This window comes from Scyliorhinus canicula, chromosome 13 (assembly GCF_902713615.1).
Source record: "Scyliorhinus canicula chromosome 13, sScyCan1.1, whole genome shotgun sequence".
NCBI lineage: Eukaryota > Metazoa > Chordata > Chondrichthyes > Carcharhiniformes > Scyliorhinidae > Scyliorhinus > Scyliorhinus canicula.
Window position 1 is genome coordinate 35,003,639 of NC_052158.1, and position 27,288 is coordinate 35,030,926.

The 27,288-nt window shown below is 50.3% G+C and overlaps 1 protein-coding gene across 1 annotated transcript in view; it reads left to right on the forward strand.

Annotated features, from left to right (window-relative positions):
* Positions 1-23,662, forward strand: part of LOC119976548 (hemicentin-1-like) — a 40,540-nt gene extending 16,878 nt beyond the window's left edge. The window contains 10 exon segments of the mRNA XM_038817121.1: positions 1,244-1,360; positions 5,045-5,383; positions 7,192-7,530; positions 9,586-9,924; positions 12,699-13,037; positions 17,713-17,997; positions 20,676-20,714; positions 20,817-20,891; positions 22,997-23,093; positions 23,096-23,662. Of these exon segments, the coding sequence (XP_038673049.1) occupies positions 1,244-1,360; positions 5,045-5,383; positions 7,192-7,530; positions 9,586-9,924; positions 12,699-13,037; positions 17,713-17,997; positions 20,676-20,714; positions 20,817-20,891; positions 22,997-23,093; positions 23,096-23,609 (2,483 nt within the window). The 3' untranslated portion in view covers positions 23,610-23,662.
* Positions 23,663-27,288: the final 3,626 nt, after the last annotated feature.

Genomic DNA, 27,288 nt, shown 5'->3' on the forward strand with positions numbered 1-27,288 from the left:
CTCAGGGGGTGGTGGGAATATGGAGCGTGCTGCCTCAGGGGGTGGTGGGAATATGGAGCGTGCTGCCTCAGGGGGTGGTGGGAATATGGAGCGTGCTGCCTCAGGGGGTGGTGGGAATATGGAGCGTGCTGCCTCAGGGGGTGGTGGGAATATGGAGCGTGCTGCCTCAGGGGGTGGTGGGAATATGGAGCGTGCTGCCTCGGGGTGGTGGGAATATGGAGCGTGCTGCCTCAGGGGGTGGTGGGAATATGGAGCGTGCTGCCTCAGGGGGTGGTGGGAATATGGAGCGCGCTGCCTCAGGGGGTGGTGTCGGCAGCTCCGGTCGCAACATTTCAGAAGAACTCTTTCTCCCAAAATGATGGCCGATGTCGATTGGAATTTTCAAGATTAAGTTCTATAACATAGTCTCGCTGTTGGGTTGGGATTATAAGGGATTTGTTGAAAATGGAGTTCAGGTGATGGCTGGCGGTGATCTAGCCGATCGACAGAACAGGTTTGAGGGGCTGATTGACCTGCTCCGTGTTCCCTGTCTGTTCACCTTTCCAGTGGTTGAACTGTAAGGGGGGGGGGGATCTCCAGTTGACATTGTTACAGGCGGGATAGGAATATTTGGAGAGCTGTTAAACGCCTGAATCAGTGGATCCCCTCCACCCTCAACAAGTAAACAGATTAAAGCTCGTCTCTGGTCATTTCGCCCCCTCTCCGGATTCACAGCGGATTCCCCTGTCCTTTGAAGCAGGGCCCAACTACAAAGAGGTGGACAACTTGTGCCATCTCCTCTGTGCTGGCCACACCATGAAGCATTGGACGAGGAGCGCTTGCCCGTTTGCCCGTCACCTTTTTAAGGCAACTAGGGTTGTGCCAGCAGTGCCCACATCTCAAGAGCCAACAACCCCCCCACTCCCCCCCCCCCCCCCCCCCCACCCCCCCCCCCCCCCCCCCCACCCCCACCCCAGACTTGGGCTAATTCCCTACTCTAAGACTCAATTGGTCACCCAGACCAGGGATCCTTACTCTGCTGTGCTGCCCTGAAAGGGACAATCACCACAGGAGGTCTCTCGGGGAGGTTGATGGCAGTGTGGGAGAATCACCAGGGAAGCTTCGTGATCGTGAGGCAGTGGGTGGGGGGGGGGGGGGGGGGAGTGGGGGAGAGGGGGTGGGGATTCTGTACTCGAGAGGAGACGGAGAGGGAAAAATCGAGACCCAGTCGAGTAACACAGCTGCTATTTTGCATCTCTTCCAGGAAGGTTGGACAGCCCCGGGTCAGCCCGCAGAATCAGCCTGCCAGCCGAACTATTGCTACAGGTGGCCATCCTTGCAGGAGCCGTGTTCGCCTCATATTTGAACGGTTCCCAACGAGGTGAGACTGGTGCAAGTCATTTCCTGTGAGACAGGAATCAAGTGTGTGTGTGTGTGGCTAACTAAGCACTGCCATTGACACAGAACCTCAGCAAAACCCCACCCACCCATCAGAAATCCCATAACACCTCCCCCCCCCGCACCCCCACACACAACCCGATGGAACATACTCCAGACCCGCCCGACTGACGACAATCCCACCTCTCGAGAACACAGCTCCTGGGTGACTGTGAAAACATCGCCAACCGCACCTTGGTCACAATTTCATTTGTCTGCTGTGCCTGAACAACACTTTGAAATTTCAAAGCCACTCCAATTCTGGCCTCTTGTGCATCACCACTTTACGCCTCCCTGCAACTGGTAATCATAATCCGCCTGGGCCCCAAACTCTGATATTCCCTCCCTAAACTTCCCCACCTCTCTGACTCAATGACCCTTTCCACACAGCTTCTGACTCCCCTGTCCTTCCTGGTTTGATTACCCTTATTCATATTGCGTTATATGGCATAATGGAAATATTGTGAACCCAGACTAGACCCCAACAGTGGCTCGGATACTGGACAAGAACCCCTGTATTTTATTTAGTTTGTAAGACTGGGAGGAAAGGATACTTCACCCCAGAGGTGATTTCACGCACAAATAGGGATATTGTATATTAAAACAAACTTTTTACTAACACAGCATTAATAACCTTAACCTTATAGATACAAATAGCTTTATACAAATAGTTTAGCAACGTTTATCAATACACAATGACACAATAACTCTTAACTGCTATCTTTATCTCCACTCAAACAACACCCGCCTCAATCCATTTTTAAATACAGTTAGTAGACCCAGGAATACTTGCTGTTAAGAGATGTCTTGGGTAAACACCTTTGGGAAAGCAATATCCTTTAGGAAGCAGCTTCAGATTGTTGCCTGTCACAACCTGCTGTTTAAACTGCCTATCTGCTCACAGACGAGTCTTGAACTCAATGTCTTGAGATCAGCTGCTTCTGGTCTGATCCCCAGTCAAATATTTAATTGAACTGTTTTGGAAAGAAGCTGCTAGTCTTTCACTGAACTGTATTGTGAGAAGCCGCTTCTCTTCTGTTCACATCCTATTCTAAAACTAAACTCGTACTCCAGAGACTAAAAACATGACTGCAGCAGTCACACACACCACCCCAGGCGTTTAACCCATACTGCACCAAATATATATTATACAATATATCTGAAATTTATAGGATGTGACCACTGGCTCGACGAGTGGAACCCGAGGAACTTGTGGCGGCGGGGATCCGCCCCCAACCATTGCCCTGCATCACTGAACCTCTGCCCTGAGGGATCCATTCCTCGTGGCATTACACTGAGACAGGCGGCAGTCATTGGATAGATTGTCAACCTCAACATCGAACTGTACCTGCTTCCCCAGCCATGTGAATAAAAAAGTAAATCTGTTTCCAAATAACTCCACGCCCTCGCCGATCCTCCGGCCTTACAACCGGGCGAAGCCTCTGTGCTCTTTCACGTCCAACCTCCAGTGTGATTGCAATTTTACTCGCCCTCGATATTGGAGAGTGCCATTCTGTCAACATCCTGGGCCTGAATCTTTGGATTTCTCTCATAAACATCTCTGCCTCATTTTAACCCTCTCTCTTCCACTTTTTATATTCATCCTGGTGATGTGGGCATCGCTGGCTTGGCCAACATTTATTGCTCACCCTTAATTGCCCCCTGAGTAGGTGGTGGTGAGCAGTCTTCTTGAACCACTGCAGTCCATGTGGTGTAAGTACACCCACTGTGTTATTAGGGAGAGAGTTCCAGTATGTTACCCCAGCGACAGCGAAGGAACGGCCGATATATTTCCAAGTCAGGATGGTGAGTGACTTGGATGAGCATCTCCAAGTTGTGGGGTTCCCAGGTATCTGCTGCCCTTGTCCTTCTGGATGGTAGTGGTCATGAGTTTGGAAGGTGCTGTTGAAGGAGCATTGGTGAGTTACTGTAGTGAATCTTGTGGATGGTACACACGGCTGTTACTGTGTGTCAGTGGTGGAGGGTTTGAATGTGGAAGGGGGAGCAGTCAAGCGGGCTGCTTTGTCCTGGATGGGGTTGAGTTCCTTGAGTGTTGTTGGAGCTGCACTTATCCAGGCAAGTGGAGATATTCCATCACACTCCAGACATGTGCCTTGTAGATTTCGGACAGGCTTTGAGGAGTCAGGTGGTGAGTTACTCATCGCAGGATTCTGGACCTTTGACCTGCTCTTGTAGTCACAGTATTTATATGGCTAGTCCAGTTCAGTTTTTGGTCAATGGTAACCTACAGGATGTTGCTGGCAGGGTTTCAGAGATGGTAATGACATTGAATGTCAAGGGGGAATGGTTAGATCCTCTCTTGTTGGGATGGTCATTGTCTGGCACTTGTGTGGCATGAATATTACTTGCCATTTATCAGGCAAGTCTGGATATTGTCCAGGTCTTGGGTGACTGTGTAAAGCTTGCACGTTCTCTGCGTGGGTTTCCTCTGGGTGCTCTGGTTTGCTCCCACAATGCACAGCTGAGCAGGTCAGGTGTACGAGCCACACTAAATTTCCCCTGAGTGACCAGGTATGTGCAGGTTAGGTGGGAGAGTCAGTCTAAGTGGGGGGGGGGGGGGGGGGGGGGGGGGGGGGGGGGGGGCTTTTTCAGAGGGTTGGTGCAGACGTGATGGACTGAGCGGCCCGCTTCTGCACTGTCGGAATTCTATGATTCTAACCGATGATTCTGTGCTCCTGACGTGGCCGCCTGAATTTTTCATTGAATCAGGGTTGACACCTCGGTTTGATGGAAATGACGATGTGGCGCTGCCGACGTTGATCTGGGGTGGGCACAGTAAGAAACCTTACAACACCAGGATAAGTCCAACAGGTTTGTTTTGAATCACTAGCTTTCGGAGCACAGCTCCTTCATCAGGTGATGTGCTCCGAAAGCTAGTGATTCAAAACAAACCTGTTTGACTTTAACCTGCTATTGCAAGACTTCTTACGATGGCAATGGGATATAGGCCGGGCCATCAGGTTGTGGTTTTTCACAATTCAGCTCATGACCCACAGCACAGTATCTCATTATATGGTTCCGTGTCATAATTTTTTGATTTATGACACTGGTTTGAATTGCCTTGGCATGGTTTACTCTGCTAAAGGTACGATAGAAAGGAAAGTGGTTGTTACTGATATATACAGGATCCTCAGGAACCAAAGGACAAGGCCATAATAGGTAAATCTTGCGTCGGAACACAACGGGATATTATTAATTTTGATCGCTGCGAGTCCCTTAGTTTTGTAATTATAATGTCTCCTTATCACGGTGTGTGAGAGTCGTCAAGGAAGAGGGGGAAGCTCTGTTGTTCCTGTGACTCCCGTTGGAAGCTCCCAGGACGGAGGGTCAATATTGGGCATTGTGTGACCTGTAGCAGCCATCTTTTAGTTTCACAAAAGATTTCATCCTAACCCTGGAGATTGTAGCAACTCCTGAAGGCAACTCAATTCCACCTGCCCAAGGGAAAATTTTGAGGGGTAATACATTGAAAACAATTTGTCTGTTGTGTTTGCGGCAGTGACTTTAATTCAAAAGGACAAATGTTTGATCGAGTGAACACTGGGACCCCCTGAGGCGACGAAAGACACAATGCCAAAGTAAATTTGTTATTTTCTTTCCCTTCCAGTCCCATTTACAGTGAAAGGGCCAGACTCCCTCACTGTGGTCCACTTGGGTGAGGATGTGGTCCTCAGCTGTTTGGTGGTCCCCTTCACGCAGGACAGGAAGCTGTGGGTCGAATGGAAGGATCTGGACACCAGAGCCACGATCCTGATGTGCGAGAGCGATCGGACAGAGCCGTGCCAGGCCCTCGGGGGCAGAGCCCACCTCTTCGTGGGTCAGCCGGCGGCTGGAAACGTGTCGATCGGACTACGAGGGGTGAAGAAATCTGACGCCGGGACGTATCGGTGCACCGTCAACTCCGATGGCCAGTCCAGCCACGTGGATATGGAGCTCGCCGTTGTCGGTAAGATGGTTGGTGTTAACTGTGGTGTGCCTGACCCTTACCCAAAAACCCCCCCACCCGCAATCAGTAACGATCGCCGAGTATTCCGCCGTCCTCGCCCCCGACAACGACGAAAATCAAAATGAAATGAAAATCACTTATTGTCACAAGCAGGCTTCAAGTGAAGTTACTGTGAAACGCCCCTAGTCGCCACATTCCGGCGCCTGTTCGGGGAGGCTGGTACGGGAATTGAACTGTCCTGCTGGCCTGCCTTGGTCTGCTTTCAAAGCCAGCGATTTAGCCCTGTGCTAAACCAGCCCCTCTCCATAATAAATAAATCAATTCTTGAATATACATTATGCACTGGCGAGAAAAAGGAATATACTCTGACCCACTGGATACTTGAACCCCCAAGGATCTGCTCCCTATCTCCTTCATAAACGCTGCCAATACCTCAATACCCCCGCTCTCTTACTGGTCCACCCAATCCCCGCACATTCCATGTTACCATTCGGACTCTCTTCCCACCTCTCCCTCCTATCAGCCATGCCCACTCCATGGGGCATACCTAACCAGCCCCCCCGGCCCCCACCAACAACCTTCTAGGCCCACTGTTCTCCCAAAATGGCCCCTCCTCCCACCTGGCTCCCGCTCATTAGCCACCTTAGGTTTCCCAGCAAAGTGGCCCCACCAGAGCCCCCTCCCCCCGTCCCACGTACCGAACACAAAGACCATCAAAGAAACCACTCCCCACACAGCTCTTTTAAACAATCAAACATACTAAACACCACCCCAAGGGGAATAAAACCCGACCCGTTATCCCAACATCCCCAACCCAACCCCTCCCAACCACAACATAAGAAATTAAACTTCAATCTCAGTTCAGTCCTTCAGCATTTACGATTGCCTGAGCCTTCACCGCCATCTCAAATAAATGTCCTTCGGTTTGATGGAAATGACGATGTGGAGATGCCGACGTTGATCTGGGGTGGGCACAGTAAGAAACCTTACAACACCAGGATATGTCCAACAGGTTTGTTTTGAATCACTAGCTTTCGGAGCACAGCTCCTTCATCAGGTGATGTGCTCCGAAATCTAGTGATTCGAAACAAACCTGTTGGACTTTAACCTGCTGTTGCAAGACTTCTTACGATGGCAATGGGATATAGCCCGGGCCATGAGGTTGTGGTTTTTCACAATTCAGCTCATGACCCACGGCACAGTATCTCATTATATGGCTCCGTGTCATAATTTTTTGATTTATGACACTGGTTTGAATTGCCTTGGCATGGTTTACTTTGCTAAAGGTACGATAGAAAGGAAAGTGGTTGTTACTGATATATACAGGATCTTCAGGGACCAAAGGACAAGGTCATAATAGGTAAAACCTTGCGTCAGAACACAACGGGATACTATTAATTTTGATCACTGCGAGTCCCTTAGTTTTGTAATTATAATGTCTCCTTATCACGGTGTGTGAGAGTCCTCAAGGAACAGAGGGAGGCTCTGTTGTTCCTGTGACTCCCGTTGGAAGCTCCCAGGACGGAGGGTCAATATTGGGCTTTGTGTGACCTGTAGCAGCCATCTTTTAGTTTCACAAAAGATTTCACCCTCACCCTGGAGATTGTAGCAACTCCTGAAGGCAACTCAATTCCAACTGCCCACGGGCAAATTGTGAGGGGTAATACATTGACAACAATTTGTCTATTGTGTTTGCGGCAGTGACTTTAATTCAAAAGGACAAATGTTTGATCGAGTGAACACTGGGACCCCCTGAGGTGACGAAAGACACAATGCCAAAGTAAATTTGTTATTTCTTTCCCTTCCAGTCCCATTTACAGTGAAAGGGCCAGACTCCCTCACTGTGGCCCACTTGGGTGAGGATGTGGTCCTCAGCTGTTTGGTGGTCCCCTTCACGCAGGACATGAAGCTGTGGGTCGAATGGAAGGATCTGGACACCAGAGCCACGATCCTGATGTGCGAGAGCGATCGGACAGAGCCGTGCCAGGCCCTCGGGGGCAGAGCCCACCTCTTCGTGGGTCAGCCGGCGGCTGGAAACGTGTCAATCGGACTACGAGGGGTGAAGGAATCTGACACTGGGACGTATCGGTGCACTGTCAGCTCCGATGGCCAGTCCAGCCACGTGGATATGGAGCTCACCGTTGTCGGTAAGATGGTTGGTGTTAACTGTGGTGTGCCTGACCCTTACCCTAACCTCCCCCCCCCCCACCGCAATCAGTAACGATCGCCGAGTATTCTGCCGTCCTCGCCCCCGGCAACGACGAAAATCAAAATGAAATGAAAATGGCTTATTGTGACAAGCAGGCTTCAAGTGAAGTTACTGTGAAACGCCCATAGTCGCCACATTCCGGCGCCTGTTCCGGGAGGCTGGTACGGGAATTGAACTGTCCTGCTGGCCTATCTTGGTCTGTATTCAAAGCCAGCGATTTAGCCCTGTGCTAAACCAGCCCATCTCCATAATAAATAAATCAATCCTTGAATATACATTACGCACCGGCGAGAAAAAGGAATATACTCTGACCCACTGGATACTTGAACCCCCAAGGATCTGCTCCCCCATCTCCTTCATAAACACTGCCAATACCTCAAGACCCCCGCTCTCTTACTGGTCCACCCAATCCCCGCACATTCCATGTTACCATTCGGACTCTCTTCCCACCTCTCCCTCCTATCAGCCATGCCCACTCCATGGGGCATACCTAACCAGCCCCCCCGGCCCCCACCAACAACCTTCTAGGCCCACTGTTCTCCCAAAATGGCCCCTCCCACCACCTGGCTCCCGCTCATTAGCCACCTTAAGTTTGCCAGCAAAGTGGCCCCACCAGAGCCCCTTCCCCCCGCCCCACGTACCGAACACAAAGACCATCAAAGAAACCACTCCCCACACAGCTCTTTTAAACAATCAAACATACTAAACACCACCCCAAGGGGAATAAAACCCGACCCGTTATCCCAACATCCCCAACCCAACCCCTCCCAACCACAACATAAGAAATTAAAGTTCAATCTCAGTTCAGTCCTTCAGCATTTACGATTGCCTGAGCCTTCACCGCCATCTCAAATAAATGTCCTTCGGTTTGAGGAAATGACGATGTGGAGAAGCCGACGTTGATCTAGGGTGGGCACAGTAAGAAACCTTACAACACCAGGATAAGTCCAACAGGTTTGTTTTGAATCACTAGCTTTCGGAGCACAGCTCCTTCATCAGGTGATGTGCTCCGAAAGCTAGTGATTCGAAACAAATCTGTTGGACTTTAACCTGCTGTTGCAAGACTTCTTACGATGGCAATGGGATATAGGCCGGGCCATCAGGTTGTGGTTTTCACAATTCAGCTCATGACCCACGGCACAGTATCTCATTATATGGCTCCGTGTCATAATTTTTTGATTTATGACAGTTTGAATTGCCTTGGCATGGTTTACTCTGCTAAAGGTACTACAGAAAGGAAAGTGGTTGTTACTGATATATACAGGATCTTCAGGGACCAAAGGACAAGGTCATAATAGGTAAAACCTTGCTTCGGAACACAACGGGATACTATTAATTTTGATCACTGCGAGTCCCTTAGTTTTGTAATTATTATTTTTTTTTTTTTAATAAATTTAGATTACCCAATTATTTTTTCAATTAAGGGGCAATTTAGCGTGGCCAATCCACCTACTCTGCACATCTTTGGGTTGTGGGGGTGAAACCCACGCAGACACGGGGAGAATGTGCAAACTCCACACGGACAGTGACCCAGAGCCGGGATCGAACCTGAGACCTCAGCGCCGTGAGGCAGTTGTGCTAACCACTAGGCCACCGTGCTGCCCTAGTTTTGTAATTATAATGTCTCCTTATCACGGTGTGTGAGAGTCCTCAAGGAAGAGGGGGAAGCACTGTTGTTCCTGTGACTCCCTTTGGAAGCTCCCAGGACCTAGGGTCAATATTGGGCATTGTGTGACCTGTAGCAGCCATCTTTTAGTTTCAGAAAAGATTTCATCCTCACCCTGGAGATTGTAGCAACTCCTGAAGGCAACTCAATTCCACCTGCCCAAGGGCAAATTGTGAGGGGTAATACATTGACAAGAATTTGTCTGTTGTGTTTGCGGCAGTGACTTTAAATCAAAAGGACAAATGTTTGATCGAGTGAACACTGGGACCCCCTGAGGTGACGAAAGACACAATGCCAAAGTAAATTTGTTATTTCTTTCCCTTCCAGTCCCATTTACAGTGAAAGGGCCAGACTCCCTCACTGTGGCCCACTTGGGTGAGGATGTGGTCCTCAGCTGTTTAGTGGTCCCCTTCACGCAGGACAGGAAGCTGTGGGTCGAATGGAAGGATCTGGACAACAAAGCCACGATCCTGACGTGCGAGAGCGATCGGACAGAGCCGTGCCAGGCCCTCGGGGGCAGAGCCCACCTCTTCGTGGGTCAGCCGGCGGCTGGAAACGTGTCGATCGGACTACGAGGGGTGAAGAAATCTGACGCTGGGACGTATCGGTGCACCGTCAGCTCGGATGGCCAGTCCAGCCACGTGGATATGGAGCTCGCCGTTGTCGGTAAGATGGTTGGTGTTAACTGTGGTGTGCCTGACCCTTACCCTAAACGCCCCCCCCCCCCCCCCCCCCCCCCCCCCCCCCCCCACCCAAAATCAGTGGCCAAGCATGCCAGCTCTAACTCAGTGGGTAGGCACTATCCCCTGAGATAGGAAGGTTACTGTTTTGTGTCCCACACTGGGCCGGTTAGTCAGTCAGTGCTGGGGAAACGAGAACATAGAATGTTGGGAAAAGCTTTGGGGGTTAGTAACACCTGTACGGGGTGAAAACAGAACTAATGTTTCCCGTCTGTCCTTAAACTCCACAGGTCCTGCCAGAACGGCTGAGATTTCCCTGGCTTTTCCTGTTTTTGTTTCAGATTCCAGCACCCGCAGTGCTTTGCTTATGTTAATGTTCTGGGAGGGGACACAGGTTCGATTCCCACCTCGTCAGCTGGTGGAAGTTAAATTTGAAAATTAATGACTTGAATGCTGGTTCAGCTGACGCTATCCGCTCTGCAATTCTTTTTTTTTAATATTTTAATTTGTTTTTTAACATTTCACACATAAAACAAAACACCCCCAACAAAAAGTATAGCAAAAGAATTCCTCCTTCTACCAACCACCCATATAGCTCAAACCACCCATCCCAAACCCCCCTCCCCCAAACCTACACCCCTCAGCAATTGACGGGAACCAACTCTTTAAAGTGAAGCATAAGTAGGCCCCATCTCTGATGGAACCCCTCAGTCACTCCTTCTCAATATGCAGTAAGTCCATCAGGTTCCCCAGCCACACTGAGGCACAGGACCTCCACCCCAACAGGGCCCACCTTCAGCACCTCCTAAACCACTGACAGCGCGACCTCCCCATTTGTATTGAACCTCACATAATCATCATTCACCTTTGCCACCCTAACACCAAAACACGGATCCGCGAGCAACCCCACATCCAACCTCCACACTGGCCTTTGTGCAGGCCCGTTCCCCAAGACCACATCCGCCTAGTGCGGAGCATGATCTGAAATAACGATCGCTGAGTATTCCGCCGTCCTCGCCCCCGACAACGATGAAAATGGAAATGAAAATCGCTTAGTGTCACAAGCAGTCTTCAAGTGAAGTTACTGTGAAACGCCCCTAGTCGCCACATTCCGGCGCCTGTTCCGGGAGGCTGGTATGGGAATTGAACTGTCCTGCTGGCCTGCCTTGGTCTGCTTTCAAAGCCAGCGATTTAGCCCTGTGCTAAACCAGCCCCTCTCCATAATAAATAAATCAATCCTTGAATATACATTACGCACCGGCGAGAAAAAGGAATATACTCTGACCCACTGGATACTTGAACCCCCAAGGATCTGCTCCCCCATCTCCTTCATAAACACTGCCAATACCTCAAGACCCCAGCTCTCTTACTGGTCAACCCAACCCCCGCACATTCCATGTTACCATTAGGACTCTCTTCCCACCTCTCCCTCCGATCAGCCATGACCACTCCATGGGGCATACCTAACCCCCCCCCACCAACAACCTTCTGGGCGCACCGTTCTCCCAAAATGGCCCCCGCCCCACCTGGCTCCCGCTCACTAGCCACCTTAAGTTTGCCAGCAAAGTGGCCCCACCAGAGCCCCCTCCCCCCGTCCCACGTACCGAACACAAAGACCATCAAAGAAACCACTCCCCACACAGCTCTTCTAAACAATCAAACATACTAAACACCACCCCAAGGGGAATAAAACCCGACCCATTATCCCTACATCCCCAAGCCATTATCCCAACATCCCCAAGCCATTATCCCAACATCCCCAACCCAACCCCTTCCCAACCACAACATAAGAAATCAAACTTCAATCTCAGTTCAGTCCTTCAGCATTTACGATTGCCTGAGCCTTCACCGCCATCTCAAATAAATGTCCTTCGGTTTGATGGAAATGACAATGTGGAGATGCCGACGTTGATCTGGGGTGGGCACAGTAAGAAACCTTACAACACCAGGATAAGTCCAACAGGTTTGTTTCGAATCACTAGCTTTCGGAGCACAGCTCCTTCATCAGGTGATGTGCTGCGAAAGCTAGTGATTCAAAACAAACCTGTTGGACTTTAACCTGCTGTTGCAAGACTTCTTACGATGGCAATGGGATATAGTCCGGGCCATCAGGTTGTGGTTTTTCACAATTCAGCTCATGACCCACGGCACAGTATCTCATTATATGGCTCCGTGTCATAATTTTTTGATTTATGACACTGGTTTGAATTGCCTTGGCATGGTTTACTCTGCTAAAGGTACAATAGAAAGGAAAGTGGTTGTTACTGATATATACAGGATCCTCAGGAACCAAAGGACAAGGTCATAATAGGTAAAACCTTGCGTCGGAACACAACGGGATATTATTAATTTTGATCGCTGCGAGTCCCTTAGTTTTGTAATTATAATGTCTCCTTATCACGGTGTGTGAGAGTCCTCAAGGAAGAGGGGGAAGCTCTGTTGTTCCTGTGACTCGCGTTGGAAGCTCCCAGGACGGAGGGTCAATATTGGGCATTGTGTGACCTGTAGCAGCCATCTTTTAGTTTCAGAAAAGATTTCACCCTCACCCTGGAGATTGTAGCAACTCCTGAAGGCAACTCAATTCCACCTGCCCAAGGGCAAATTGTGAGGGGTAATATATTGAAAAACTATTTGGCTGTTGTGTTTGCGGCAGTGACCTTAATTCAAAAGGACAAATGTTTGATCGAGTGAACACTGGGACCCCCTGAGGCAACGAAAGACACAATGCCAAAGTAAATTTGTTATTTCTTTCCCTTCCAGTCCCATTTACAGTGAAAGGGCCAGACTCCCTCACTGTGGCCCACATGGGTGAGGATGTGGTCCTCAGCTGTTTGGTGGTCCCCTTCACGCAGGACATGAAGCTGTGGGTCGAATGGAAGGATCTGGACACCAGAGCCACGATCCTGATGTGCGAGAGCGATCGGACAGAGCCTTGCCAAGCCCTCGGGGGCAGAGCCCACCTCTTCGTGGGTCAGCCGGCGGCTGGAAATGTGTCGATCGGACTACGAGGGGTGAAGGAATCGGACGCTGGGACGTATCGGTGCACTGTCAGCTCCGTTGGCCAGTTCAGCCACGTGGATATGGAACTCGCCGTTGTCGGTAAGATGGTTGGTGTTAACTGTGGTGTGCCTGACCCTTACCCTAAAACCCCCCCCACCCGCAATCAGTAACGATCGCTGAGTATTCCGCCGTCCTCGCCCCCGGCAACGACGAAAATCAAAATGAAATGAAAATCGCTTATTGTCACAAGCAGGCTTCAAGTGAAGTTACTGTGAAACGCCCCTAGTCGCCACATTCCGGCGCCTGTTCGGGGAGGCTGGTACGGGAATTGAACTGTCCTGCTGGCCTGCCTTGGTCTGCTTTCAAAGCCAGCGATTTAGCCCTGTGCTAAACCAGCCCCTCTCCATAATAAATAAATCAATCCTTGAATATACATTACGCACTGGCGAGAAAAAGGAATATACTCTGACCCACTGGATACTTGAACCCCCAAGGATCTGCTCCCCCATCTCCTTCATAAACACTGCCAATACCTCAAGACCCCCGCTCTCTTACTGGTTCACCCCAATCCCCGCACATTCCATGTTACCATTCGGACTCTCTTCCCACCTCTCCCTCCTATCAGCCATGCCCACTCCATGGGGCATACCTAAACGCTCCCCCCCCCACCCAAAATCAGTGGCCAAGCATGCCAGCTCTAAATCAGTGGGTAGGCACTATCCCCTGAGAAAAGAAGGTTACTGTTTTGTGTCCCACACTGGGCCGGTTAGTCAGTCAGCGCTGGGGAAACGAGAACAGAGAATGTTGGGAAAAGCTTTGGGGGTTAGTAACACCTGTACGGGGTGAAAACAGAGCTAACGTTTCCCGTCTGTCTTTAAACTCCACAGGTCCTGCCAGAACGGCTGAGATTCCCCTGGCGTTTCCTGTTTTTGTTTCAGATTCCAGCACCCGCAGTGCTTTGCTTATGTTAATGTTCTGGGAGGGGACACAGGTTCGAATCCCACCTCGTCAGCTGGTGGAAGTTAAATTTGAAAATTAATGACTTGAATGCTAGTTCAGCTGACGCTATCCGCTCTGCAATTCTTTTTTAAAAAAAATATTTTAATTTGTTTTTTAACATTTCACACATAAAACAAAACACCCCCAACAAAAAGTACAACAAAAGAATTCCTCCTTCTACCAACCACCCATATAGCTCAAACCACCCATCCCAAACCCCCCTCCCCCAAACCTACACCCCTCAGCAATTGACGGGAACCAACTCTTTAAAGTGAAGGATAAGTAGGCCCCATCTCTGATGGAACCCCTCAGTCACACCTTCTCAATATGCAGTAAGTCCATCAGGTTCCCCAGCCACACTGAGGCACAGGACCTCCACCCCAACAGGGCCCACCTTCAGCACCTCCTAAACCACTGACAGCGCGACCTCCCCATTTGTATTGAACCTCACATAATCATCATTCACCTTTGCCACCCTAACACCAAAACACGGATCCGCGAGCAACCCCACATCCAACCTCCACACTGGCCTTTGTGCAGGCCCGTTCCCCAAGACCACATCCGCCAAGTGCGGTGCAAGATCTGAAATAACGATCGCTGAGTATTCCGCCGTCCTCGCCCCCGACAACGATGAAAATGGCTTATTGTGACAAGCAGGCTTCAAGTGAAGTTACTGTGAAACGCCCCTAGTCGCCACATTCCGGCGCCTGTTCGAGGAGGCTGGTACGGGAATTGAACTGTGCTGCTGGCCTGCCTTGGTCTGTATTCAAAGCCAGCGATTTAGCCCTGTGCTAATCCAGCCCCTCCCCATAATAAATAAATCAATCCTTGAATATACATTACGCACCGGCGAGAAAAAGGAATATACTCTGACCCACTGGATACTTGAACCCCCAAGGATCTGCTCCCCCATCTCCTTCATAAACGCTGCCAATACCTCAAGACCCCCGCTCTCTTACTGTCCACCCAATCCCCGCACATTCCATGTTACCATTCGGACTCTCTTCCCATCTCTCCCTCCTATCAGCCATGACCACTCCATGGGGCATACCTAACCCCCCCTCCCCCCGACCGACAACCTTCTAGGCCCACCGTTCTCCCAAAATGGCCCCCCGCCCCACCTCACAAATAGGACCAGGCCCTGCCCCAAGTCACTGTCAACCATCTACCCCTCCCCCCCACCCCCAATCCCAGAAATCCCCCAACCACTTCCTCTCGAAACTGCATACGCCCCGTCCCCCCCCACCAGTCACACCTCCCAGGCCCGCAGAAACCTGTCAACACAGTCTGGGCTGACCGCAGCCCCTCCCCCCACCTGGCTCCCGCTCACTAGCCACCTTACGTTTGCCAGCGAAGTGGCCCCACCAGGGCCCCCTCCCCCCCACCCCACGTACCGAACACAAAGACCATCAAAGAAACCACTCCCCACACAGCTCTCCTAAACAATCAAACATACTAAACACCACCCCAAGGGGAATAAAACCCGACCCATTATCCCAACATCCCCAACCCAACCCCTTCCCAACCACAACATAAGAAATCAAACTTCAATCTCAGTTCAGTCCCAGTCCTTCAGCTTTTACGATTGCCTGAGCCTTCTCCGCCATCTCAAATAAATGTACTTCGAGTTGTAGGTAACTCTCTGCTTTGCTGGGTAGACCATCCAGAATTGAACATGACTCTTATACAGCACTGCCTTCGCTCTATTAAAGGCCGCCCACCGTTTTGCCAGCTCCACCGTGATGTCCTGGTATATACGAATACCACTGCCTTCCCTCACCTCTCGATTCTGCTTGGCACATCCCAAGACGTTCTCCTTCATCTGATAGCTGTGATCTGATAGGTGTGATCTGATAGCTGTGAAAACAGACTGTCACAGTTCTTGGTGGATCATTCATTTGGCTTCGGCCAGGGTGACCGATGAGCTCTATCCAGCTCAAAGAGGGAGGTGTTCTCCTTCTCCTCCCTCAATAACTTGGCAAACATCCCTGAAAAGTCTGCCTCAGGCCCTCCAGCCCCTCAGGCAGCCCCACAGTCCAACAATTCTGCCGCCGTGACCTGTTTTCCAGGTCCTCCACTTTGGCTCTCTCTCAGCGCTTTACTGCCCTCCACCTTCCGCAGCTCCTCTCCCATCGAGGAGAGCTGGTCACTGTGTCACGACGATGCCTCCTCTACCCCCTTCATCCCCTCACCATGCTCCCATACCATTCCCGACGTCTTTACAAGAGCCTCCTTTATCGGGGCCAGCGTATCCTCCACCAGCTCTTTGAGCGTTCCCATCATCTCCATCTCATGTCGCTCCAAATACTTGGCAAACTGCCGCTCAAACTCCGCCGCCATCACCTCGGGTAGCGTGTCCACCGCAATGGGCACAACCCCACCCGGCGAGCTTGCTCCCAACATCTTTTCTCCCACAGAACTCCGAACCAAACTCAGACCCCCAGGTGGACTAGCGCTCGTTCCTCTTCATGCCGTATTCTTTCATCGCGATTTCAACATCCTCTAATTCCCACAACTTTACTGATGGCATCTTATTAGGGTTCCCCCTAAAACTAGATACAAGGGGTCAAAAAATGGGAACATTTGTGGGAGCCACCCTGCGACCTCCACCTGCATGTCATCGAATCATAGAATTTACAGTGCAGATGGAGGCCATTCGGCCTATCGAGTCTGCACCGGTCCCCGGAAAGAGCACCCCCACTTAAGCCCACACCTCCACCCTACTCTTGTAACCCCACCCCTTTTTGGACACCTAGGGGCCATTTAGCATGGCCATTCCACCTAACCTGCACATCTTTGGACTGTGGGGGGAAACCGGAGGAAACTCACTCACACACAGGGAGAACGTGCAGACTCCGTACAGACAGTGACCCAAGGCAGGAATCGAACCTGGGACCCTGGAGCTTTGAAGTAACGGTGCTAACCACTGTGCTGTCACCGGACGTTTGATTTGCCATCAGTAAGATCACGGTTGATCTGTGATGCGACCATCAATTCACACGAAACCAGGAGTAGAAGTAAACTGTGGCTTTAATCAACTAGAACAGCGCCTGCCTGCGACTGGTCTGCTAGTGGGAATCGCCTGCAGGGCGACTGCTCTTTATACCTCCCCTCAAGGGGTGGAGTGAGGGGCGGAGCCCACAGGCCCCAACATGCTACATCATAGGTAATACCATACAATGGTCCATAGGTGGAGCCCACATGGGAAACAGCGTAATACAGATAATCATATGGTGAATTGTTACAACAATACATTCACCACATTCACCCCCTGTTAAAAAAATGAAGTCCAGCAGGGGCGATGGGTTCATAAGTTCAGCCTGTCCGGCGCACGGATTGTGCGCTGTGAACTCCGAAGCTCTGCTGTTGCCGCTGGCCAGGGCGTCGAACCCGTCCGTGTTGGCATCGTTAGTGAAGTCGCCGGTGCGGGTACCGACGTGAACTCCGGGAGCATGTCTTCTGGAGCTTCATTCCTGTGGGTCGGTGAAGGAGGAATGGGGGGGGGGCGGGACGGGGTGGGGGTGCAGTGGTGGGCATCTGCAAGCTTGGGGTCGCGCCAATGCCAGGTCTGAAATGGGGAAATACTGAGCTGGTCGAAGGTGTCCCGCAGCGTGGGCCACCCAGTCTGTATTTGGTCTCTACAGCATAGAGTAGGCCGTGCTGTGGGCAGTGAAAATGGCACACTGAATCTGAAGGGGTACATTTACTTTGCGATGGGTGAACCTGCACCTACGTCTTCCCTCTCGACTGAGCGGGCCATTCTGTTCTTTTCTAGCCTTCGGGACAAAGCCAGGTTTGTCGATAACGCAGTCCGACGAGAACGTCGTCGCTTACGCTTGCCAGTCTGAGGGTTGGTACCCCGAACCTGGCATCACCTGGAAAGACGGCTTCGGAAACAGCCTGGTGCCACTGTCCACAATAACCAAAGTGAGAGACGAGCAGGGACTGTACAATGTGGACATCCAGTATCGGACAACTGATAGCGTTTCATCCACTGTGATCTGTATCATCTACAACAAACTGGGCAATGTCAAGGAGATGTCGACTGCACATGTAATAGGTCAGTGATTGCAACATTCAAAGCTTAACAGTAGTTTTTTTTTTAAATGTTAAGTTATTAAAAATAATAATTACATGTGAAATGGGGGCAGAATGATGTCATTCAGCCCCTCGGATCTCCATCGCCATTCAGTAAGATCACAGCTGATCTATTGGTATTTCAAGCTCCACATTCCCATCTACCTCTCAATAACCTTTGATTCCTTTCTACAATCGGAATCTATCTTCCTCCACCTTAAAATTATTCAGTGACTCCGCCTCCGCCTCCACCTCCTTCTGAGGCAGAGTTCTAAAATCGCACAATTCTCCGAGAGAACAAAAATCTCTTCATCTCTGTCCTAAAAGAGTGACCCCCCTCATTTTAAAATAGTGCCCCCCTGATTCCGGACTCACCCACTAAGTGGAACATTCCTTTCCATGCCCACCTTGCGGAGACTGGTCAGTATCATATACACTTCAATCAAGTCACCCCCTCACTTTTCTAAACTCCAGTGGAACAAGCCCAGTCTGTCCAACCTTTCCTCCTAAGACAACTGCTGATTCCAGGTATCAGTCTAGTAAACCTCCTCTGAACTGCCTCCAATGCATGTAAATCACATGTAAATTGTCTGTTCCTGAAGTGAGGAGATGTGTTGGCTGTGTTTCAGGCCCTGCATCAGCATTGAGCACAAACAGGTCAAATATAATATGACCTTAAATACTGTTACACAAATTGCCCCATCAAACACGCCCAGGACAGGTACAGCTCGGGGTTAGATACAGAGTAAAGCTCCCTCTATATGTCACTATCAAACATTCCCAGGACTGGTACAGCAGGGGGTTAGATACAGAGTAAAGCTCCTTCTACACCATCCTGCTCGGGGTTATATACAGAGTCAGGCTCCCCCTACACTGGCTCCATCAAACACTCCCAGGACAGGTACAGCTCGGGGTTATGTACAGAGTCAGGCTCCCTCTACACCAGGGGTGGGCAAACTTTTCCGTGCAAGGGCCACATTCAGAAATTCACAATTTTAAAGGGCCGCATAGTATATTAAGTAAAATAATTACTTAACCCGGTTATGATTCTGGGCGCCTCATATAGGACATAGAACAGTACAGCACAGAACAGGCCCTTCGGCCCTCGACGTTGTGCCGAGCAATGATCACCCTACTCAAGTCAACGTATCCACCCTATACCAGTAAGTAACCCAACAGCCCCCCCCATTAACCTTAAAAAAAAATAATAAAAAATTAAAAAAAAAAAAAAAATTTTTTTTTTTTTTAATGACTTGGTGGGCCGCATAAAGACCTTTGGCGGACGGCAGATTGTTTTAAAACCCCATCTGGATCTCTAATGTCCCCTGAAAAGCCGAGAAATCTGCCGTCCTTACCTGGTGAGGCCTACTTGGTGACTCTGGGCAAACAGCAATGAACAGAAGGACAATGCAGCAGCACATAGGAAAACTGCCACCTGGAAGTTCCCCTCCAAGCCACTCACCATCCTGACCGTTCCGTCACTGTGGCTGGGTCAATATCGTCTAACTCCCTCCCTAACAGCACAGTGGGTGTACATCACATGGACCGCAGCACCACCACCTTCTCAAGGGGCAATTAGGGATGGGCTTAGCCAGTGACGCCCACGTTCCTGCAAATTAATTTTTTTCAAAGTGGCTCACTCTTAATTACCCTCCGAAAAGGCTCCATGAGACACCCAGTTTGTCAAACCACTACAAGGCCTATTCGCTGGGTACCAATGTGGCAAATGTTATTGTGGAGCAAAAAAATTAGCTAGCACGCTCCCGATTTCGACCTTTGCCTGCTCATGGGTTGGCAACGCAAATTGCTACCTGTCCTATTCCGTATCAACAGTGAATGTTGAGTTATCGACCTTTGTGTGAGGCGTGGAAGCCCACGTCCATTAGGTTCCGTGGGTGACTGGGATGTGTTGCTGCGCCCCTGGAGGTGACTGAAAGAATAGCAGCTGCTTCATTCCCCTTGAGTACAAGAGTCAGCAGGTCATGTTACAGTTGATATGACTTTGGTTAGGCCACATTTGGAATACTGCTTGCAGTTCTGGTCGCCACATTACCAGAACGATGTGGATGCTTTAGAGAGGGTGCAGAGGAGGTTCACCAGGACGTTGCCTGGTATGGAGGGTGCTAGCTATGAAGAAAGGTTGAGTAGATTAGGATTGTTTTTGTTGGAAAGACGGAGGTTGAGGGGGGACCTGATTGTGGTCTACAAAATTATGAGAGGTATGGACAGGGTGGATAGCAACAAGCTTTTACCAAGAGTGGGGGTGTCAGTTACAAGGGGTCACGATTTCAAGGTGAGAGGGGGAAAGTTTAAGGGAGATGTGCATGGGAAGTTTTTTTACACAGAGGGTGGTGGGTGCCTGGAACGCTTTGCCAGCGGAGGTGGTAGAGCCGGGCACGATAGCATCATTTAAGATGCATCTAGACAGATATATGAACGGGCGGGGAACAGAGGGAAGTAGATCCTTGGAAAATAGGCGACAGGTTTAGATAAAGGATCTGGATCGGCGCAGGCTGGGAGGGCCGAAGGGCCTGTTCCTGTGCTGTAATTTTCTTTGTTCTTGTTCTTTGTTTGCCAGAGGGGTGCGGGGGCCTCAAGGCATCAACATCACCGGAGGCTTGGCAAAAGGAGCTTATTAATTCTCTCTTTAAACGTTTTCAGATTTTCTTCCGCACGCTCAGTTTCGTGTGAGTGAGGCCGGTAAGATTTGTTTTCGTCCCCTGATTTAAAAAAAAACTCTGTCTTTGTGTTCACCAGCCTCAATATTGACCCTTGGCCACTGTCACATATTTTCTTTTGCAGAATGGAGTAGAATTCGCAGTTTCCAGGGTAAGCGGACAGTGCAGGAACGGAGTGAGGTACTGGGGAGGTTTTGCTGTGAGTTCCCAACACACACACACACTGCTCGGGTGAAGAAAACTGGCCAGGCCTCAAAGGAGCAGGGCAAATGGTAGCAAAGTGGTCATATTACTGGACTAGCGAGTCAGAGGCCTAGACTAATGACCTACAGACATGAGTTCATGACTAAATGAAGGAAAAACTCAGCTGCGACGCCTCCGTAAGTTGAAGAGTCTCCTAACGTTCGCTGTCCGAACTCTCATGCGGCTGACCGAAGGGGAGAGTCCAGCTTAACCGGTCTGCACAGCGGAGAAAGCGAGGGTAGCTATCAGAGAACCAATTGGAAATGCGTTTCCAAAGAATGTAATTCTGCAATAACTACCGAAGTATGTACAAGTCTACCTCGTAGACCTGTGGCTCTGGTGTTGGCCTCCAAGGCCAGATGCCAAATTGTAAATTATGCTTCAATTGTACAAAGCCTTGGGCAGACCCCACCTGGGGAACTAGATTCAGTTTTAGGAACGGTATATATTTAAAAAAATTTAGAGTACCCAATTCATTTTTTCCATTTAAGGGGCAATTTAGCATGGCAAATCCACCTAGCCTGTGCATCTTTGGGTTGTGGGAGCGAAACAACAAGGGGAGAATGTGCAAACTCCGCACGAACAGTGACCCGGAGCCGGGATCGAATCTGGGACCTCGGTGCCGTGAGGCGGCAGTTCTATCCACTGTGCCACCGTGCTGTCTTAGGGAGGGTATATTGACGCAGGTTCACCAGAAAGGTGGCAGGGTGAAAAGGGTTCAATGATGAGGACAGGCTGCAGGAACATCTGTTCCCCCGACTTCAGAATGCTGAGATGTGACCTCCATAGAATCCCTACGGTGCGCAAGGAGGCCATTCGCCCCATCAATTCTGCACCAACCCAACTGGAAGAGCACCCTACCTAGGCCGACTCCAGTGCCCTATTCCCAAAACCCCACCTAACCTGCACATCTTTGGACTGTGGGAGGAAATCAGAGCACCCGGAGGAAACCCACACAGACACGGGGAGAAAGTGCAAACTCCACACAGTCCCCCAAGGTTGGAATTGAACCCGGGTCCCTAGCGCATTGAGCAACAGTGTCGAGAGGATTCGAGTGGAAGGATAGTTTGCAACAATTTGCTCGGGTGGACAAGTTAAGAACAAAGGGCGATTGAGTTAAAACATTGATTTGGGATGTTCAGGAGGGAAATCGGGAAGCGCATTAGCTCACAAGAGGAGAGCAGAAATCTATAAATTGTTTCCTCAAAATGCTGTGGACGCTAGATTTGGGGGGGGGGGGGGTGGGGGGAGAAACATAGAAACTGGGAAAAAGAGTGGGCCATTCTGCCCTTTGGACCTGCTCTGCTGTTCATTATGATCGTGGCTGATCCTCCATCTCAAAGCCATATTTACGCTTTCTCCCCATAACCCTTGATGCCGTTAAAATTTAAACAAAATCGATCTCTTTCTTGAACACTTTCAGTGTTTTGGCCTGCACAGCCTCTAGTGATAGAGAATTCCACAGGTTCACCATCCTCTGAGTGAAGAAATGTCTCCTCATCTCAGTCCTGAATAGTCTATCCTGTATCCTGAGACTGTCCCCTGGTTCTAGATTTCCCCAATCAGGAAAAACATCCTCCCTGCATCTAGTCTGTCCAGACCAGTTAGAATTTTAGACGTTTCAATCAGATCTCCTCTCCTCCTTCTGAACTCCGGTGAATAGAGGCCCATTCGAACCAATCTCTCCTCATAGGACAGTCACGCCAACCCCGGTATCAGCCTAGTGAACCTCCGCTGCACTCCCTCTGTGGCAAATACATTCTTTCTGAGGTGGGAGACCATAACTGCACGAAATACTCCAGGTATGGTCTCACCAAGGCCCTGTATAACTTCAGTAAGATATCCCTAATTCTGAACTCAAATCCTCTCGCAATGAAGGCCGCCATACCATTTACCTTACTAATTGCTTGCTGCACCTGCCTCTCCACTTTCATTGACTGGTGTACAAGGGAACAGTTGAAGTTTTAAAGACTATTCATCGATAGATTTCTTTCCTGAATTGGAGTTAAATTAATTGTTTGTTTATCTCTCTCTCCCCCCCCCCCTCTCTTTCCATTTCAGTTTCTTTGACTCTGGATCCAGACACAGCGAATCCTTGGCTCATCCTGTCAGACGGGGGCACCAGCGTGTCGGACAGTAACGAGCGGCAGCATCTCCCTGAAATCCCAAGAGGTTCCTGGTCAGTCACTGTGTGCTGGCCTCTGGGGGCTTTGCCGCAGGCAAGCACTACTGGGAGACGGAGGTGGGCCATAAGGACACCTGGGACCTGGGCCTGGCCAGCGAGACGGTCAGTAGGAAGGGCAAGGTCAAAGGGGTGCCCGGGGCTGGGCACTGGAGCCTGAGCCTCAGCAAGACGGAGTACCAGGCTGTGGACTCGCCACCCCGGGCCTTGCCGCTGGGTCAGAACCCGACAGTGGTTGGCGTTTACCTCAACTACGAGCGGGGACAGGTGTCCTTCTTCGACGCGGGGGGCCAGCTGCACCTGTATACCTTCGCTGTCAACTTCACCAAGAGGCTGTATCCCTTCTTCTGCCCGGGATTACACAACTGGCAGAAGAACGCTGAACCCCTCCATCTTCGCAACCGCAAGCCATTGAGAATGGAACCAGGGTGGATGTTGTGGAATGATGCAAGGTTGAGTGGAGGGGGGTCACATGCGGGAGTGCGAGCCTGAATATGCTTCTTTGCTCTTGAGATAGGTGAATGTGGTGTATAAATATGTAAGTCTACTTGGTAGACCTGTGCCTCTGGTGATAGCTTACAAAGCCAGATGCCATGTTGCCCTGTCCCATTCTAGCTGGGTGGGGGGTTTGCCGGGGGTTCCATTGTATAGGGCTTTGGGCAGACCCCGCCTGAACTAGATAAAGTCCAGGGCACTGCACCTTTAGGAACGGTATATTGATGCAGGTTCAGTGACGTTGCCCCATCACAGTGGTTAGCACTGTTGCTTCACACCGCCAGGGTCCCAGGTTCGATTCCCCACTGGGTCACTGTCTGTGCGGAGTCTGCACGTTCTCCCCATGTCTGCGTGGGATTCCTCCGGGTGCTCCGGTTTCCACCCACAAGTCCCGAAAGTGCTGTCAGGTAATTTGGAGACTGAATCCTCCCTCTGTCTACCCGAACAGGCGCCGGAGTGTGGCGACGAGGGGCTTTTCACAGTAACTTCTTTGCATTGTTAATGTAAGCCTACTTGTGACAGTAAAGATTATTATTATTTCCCTCCTGGGCAGAGAAGTCCCAGTCACAGTCCTGCTTCTTTCCCAGTAAGCTACTGCAACAACTTGCGTTTACATCGTCACCTTGAATTCAGTTAGACATCCCAAGATGCATCACTGGAGAGCAATCCTGAGCCACATCTAGAGAGAGATTAGGACAGCTTGATCAAAACAAAGACGTTTTAAGCAGCATCGCAACCAAGCTGTGGAGAAGGACCTGATCGTTGTTTTCCAATACTCCATGACCTCCACCCACCCCTATCTCTGTAATCTCCTCCAGCCCCACAACCCCTCCCAGAATCCAGTTGCTCGAGCGTTCACCATTGGCGGCTATGCCGTCAGCCAACTGGGCCCACAGCATTGGGATTCCCTCCTCTGCACCTCTCCACCACCCAAAACCTACCCCTCTGACCAGCGCTTATGGTCACGTGTCCTCGACTCTGCTCACGTCAGTCATTGTCAGCCATCTGCCCGAGTTGTACTGCTATAAACCGCTTCGGGACATTCAAACCTGCTGTTGGGGGGGGGGGGGGGGGGGGGGAGCGCTGTTTGATTACAAGTTGTTGGCTCACGCTGAAGATATTGCGAAACAGATTATATATTTCCTTGCCCCATAGCTTTTTAAAAAATAAATTTAGAGTATCCAATTCATTTTTTCCAATTAAGGGGCAATTTAGCGTGGCCAATCCACCTAGCCTGTACATCTTTGGGTTGTGGGGGTGAAACCCACGCAAACACGGGGAGAACGTGCAAAGTCCACACGGACAGTGACCCAGAGCCGGGATCGAACCTGGGATCTCAGCGCCGTGAGGCTGCAGGGCTAACCCACTGCGCCACCGTGCTTTTGCCCCATAGCTATTGTAACAAGAGGTTGTACAGTGCAGTGGGGAGCGTCAACACCTCGATTCCTGCTTCAGGATCTGATGGCCAAGGAAGATGCGTTCATAACGTGGTCAAATGGGTCGAATATCCACCTGAACATCCTTCCTTAATCCCGGGAGTAGAACTGTTGCCTACGGCGCTGAGGATCCAGGTTCGATCCTGGCCCTGGGTCACCGTCCATGTGGAGTTTGCACATTCTCCCCGTGTCTGTGTGAGTCTCAATTCCACAACCCAAAAAGATATGCGGGGTAGGTGAATTGGCCCTCAATTTAAAAAAAAACACCCTTCCACTATGCCTGACGGTAAGCGGTAAAGAATTGGAGAGGTTCTAGGTTAACCATACTGCAGCAGGTACAGGCAAACAACCGCTGTACGTTGCCAAACATAAACCACTGACTATTCCCCTGGGGGAGGGGGCCAGGAACCAAATACCCCCTCTTAGGCCACAGGATCTGAAGGCTCTTTGTTAATGCTTTCGCCCCGGAGCACCGCTGGTAGGTGACGGGAATCAGGGGTACTTTCCGAGCGCATGTTTCCTCGGCCTGTTGGGGAAAGAAATCCCGGTGTGGATCTGGGACGTGGACCTGAATGTCGTGCTGCAAACAGGCGAGAGAGTGACTCACCTGATGAAGGAGCTACGCTCCGAAAGCTAGTGATTCCAAATAAACCTGTTGGACTTTAACCTGGTGTTGTAAGACTTCTTTCAGGTTTCCCCATAAAAAGGGCTCGAGCTTCCCAAATTGGAATGTGCTGGCTCAAGGTGAGCAATGTGTTTTGATTTGTATTGAGAATTTAGCCTAATTTCTGACAGGTGCTGTTTCCTATTGGCTTGAGCTCAGTGATGTCAATGTCTTGCAAATAAACAGTAGCTGGGCACAGTTGGCAAGTGAATTTGTTGTCTTTTTTCCTCTCGAATGTTCTTCGCTCCTCTAGGAGCAACAACTCTGACCTCAGTAACAGCCTCCCCCCACCTCACCATCTTGCACCCGAGCCTTGAAAGCACTCACCCAAGTGGTCCATGCTTCATGATTCTGCGCGAGGAAGGCTATTCAACCGCAGCAGGAAACGCAGATGACATCGCAGAGCTGTGTCACATAAGCATCCGAGCTGGGTTGCGTGCACACACCTCAACCAATTGACACACAGGCATCTCGACCGGTGACCAGAACGGGACAGTCCTCAAATGACAGGTACACACTGATAACATCATGAACAATGGAAAGATAAACCTTCTCTCAGAATCAAGTGAGCAACAGGTGAAGAGTCCCCAACATGCCCCACCCCCACACATCACCCTCTCCGCCACCCCGCCCCACCCATGACTCATCAAAACCCCTCCCAACATGCCCCACCCTCACCCTCGCCACCACGCCGCCACCCATCAACCCCCGCCACCCATCCCTCCCGCCACCCATCACCCCCACCACCACCCCCATTAAAATCTTTACCATTGACCAGGACCGACTACCTCAAATGAACAAACAGGTTAGGAGCAGGAGGAGGCCACTCAGCCCCTCCAGCCTGCTCCGCCATTCAATACGATCGCGGCTGATGAGTGTAAAGCCAACCCCACATTCCTGCCGACCCTGATAACCTTTCACCCCCCCGTGCTAATGAAGAATCAATCCAGCTCGGCCGTAAAAATATTCAAAGGTTCTGCTTCCACTGCCTTTTGAGGAAGAGAGTTCCAAAGACTCACCACCCTCAAAATAAATTCTCCTGGTCGCCATCTTAAATGACCGGTCCCTTATTTTTAAACAGTGACCCTTCCCCTCGTTCTAGATTCTCCCACAAGAGGAAACATCCTCTCCACATCCACACTGCCAATACCCCTAAGGGCCTTTAAAAAACATTTTTTAAAAATAAAAGAGTACCCAATTATTTTTTTTCCAATTAAAGGGCAATTTAGCATGGCCAATCTAGCATGGCCAATCCAGCATGGCCAATCCACTTATCCTGCACATCTTTGTGTTGTGGGGGTGAAACGCACGCAGACACGGGGAGAATGTGCAAACTCCAAACGGACAGTGACCCAGGGCCGGGATTCGAATACCAATTATTTTTTTCCAATTAAGGATTCGAATACCAATTATTTTTTTCCAATTAAGCAATTTAATGTGGCCAATTCACCTAACCTGCACATCTTTGGGTTGTGGGAATAAAACCCACGCAGACACAGGAGAATGTGCAAACTCCACGCTGACAGTGACTCGGGGCCGGGATCGAACCTGGGTCCTCAGCGCCATTGGTAGCAGT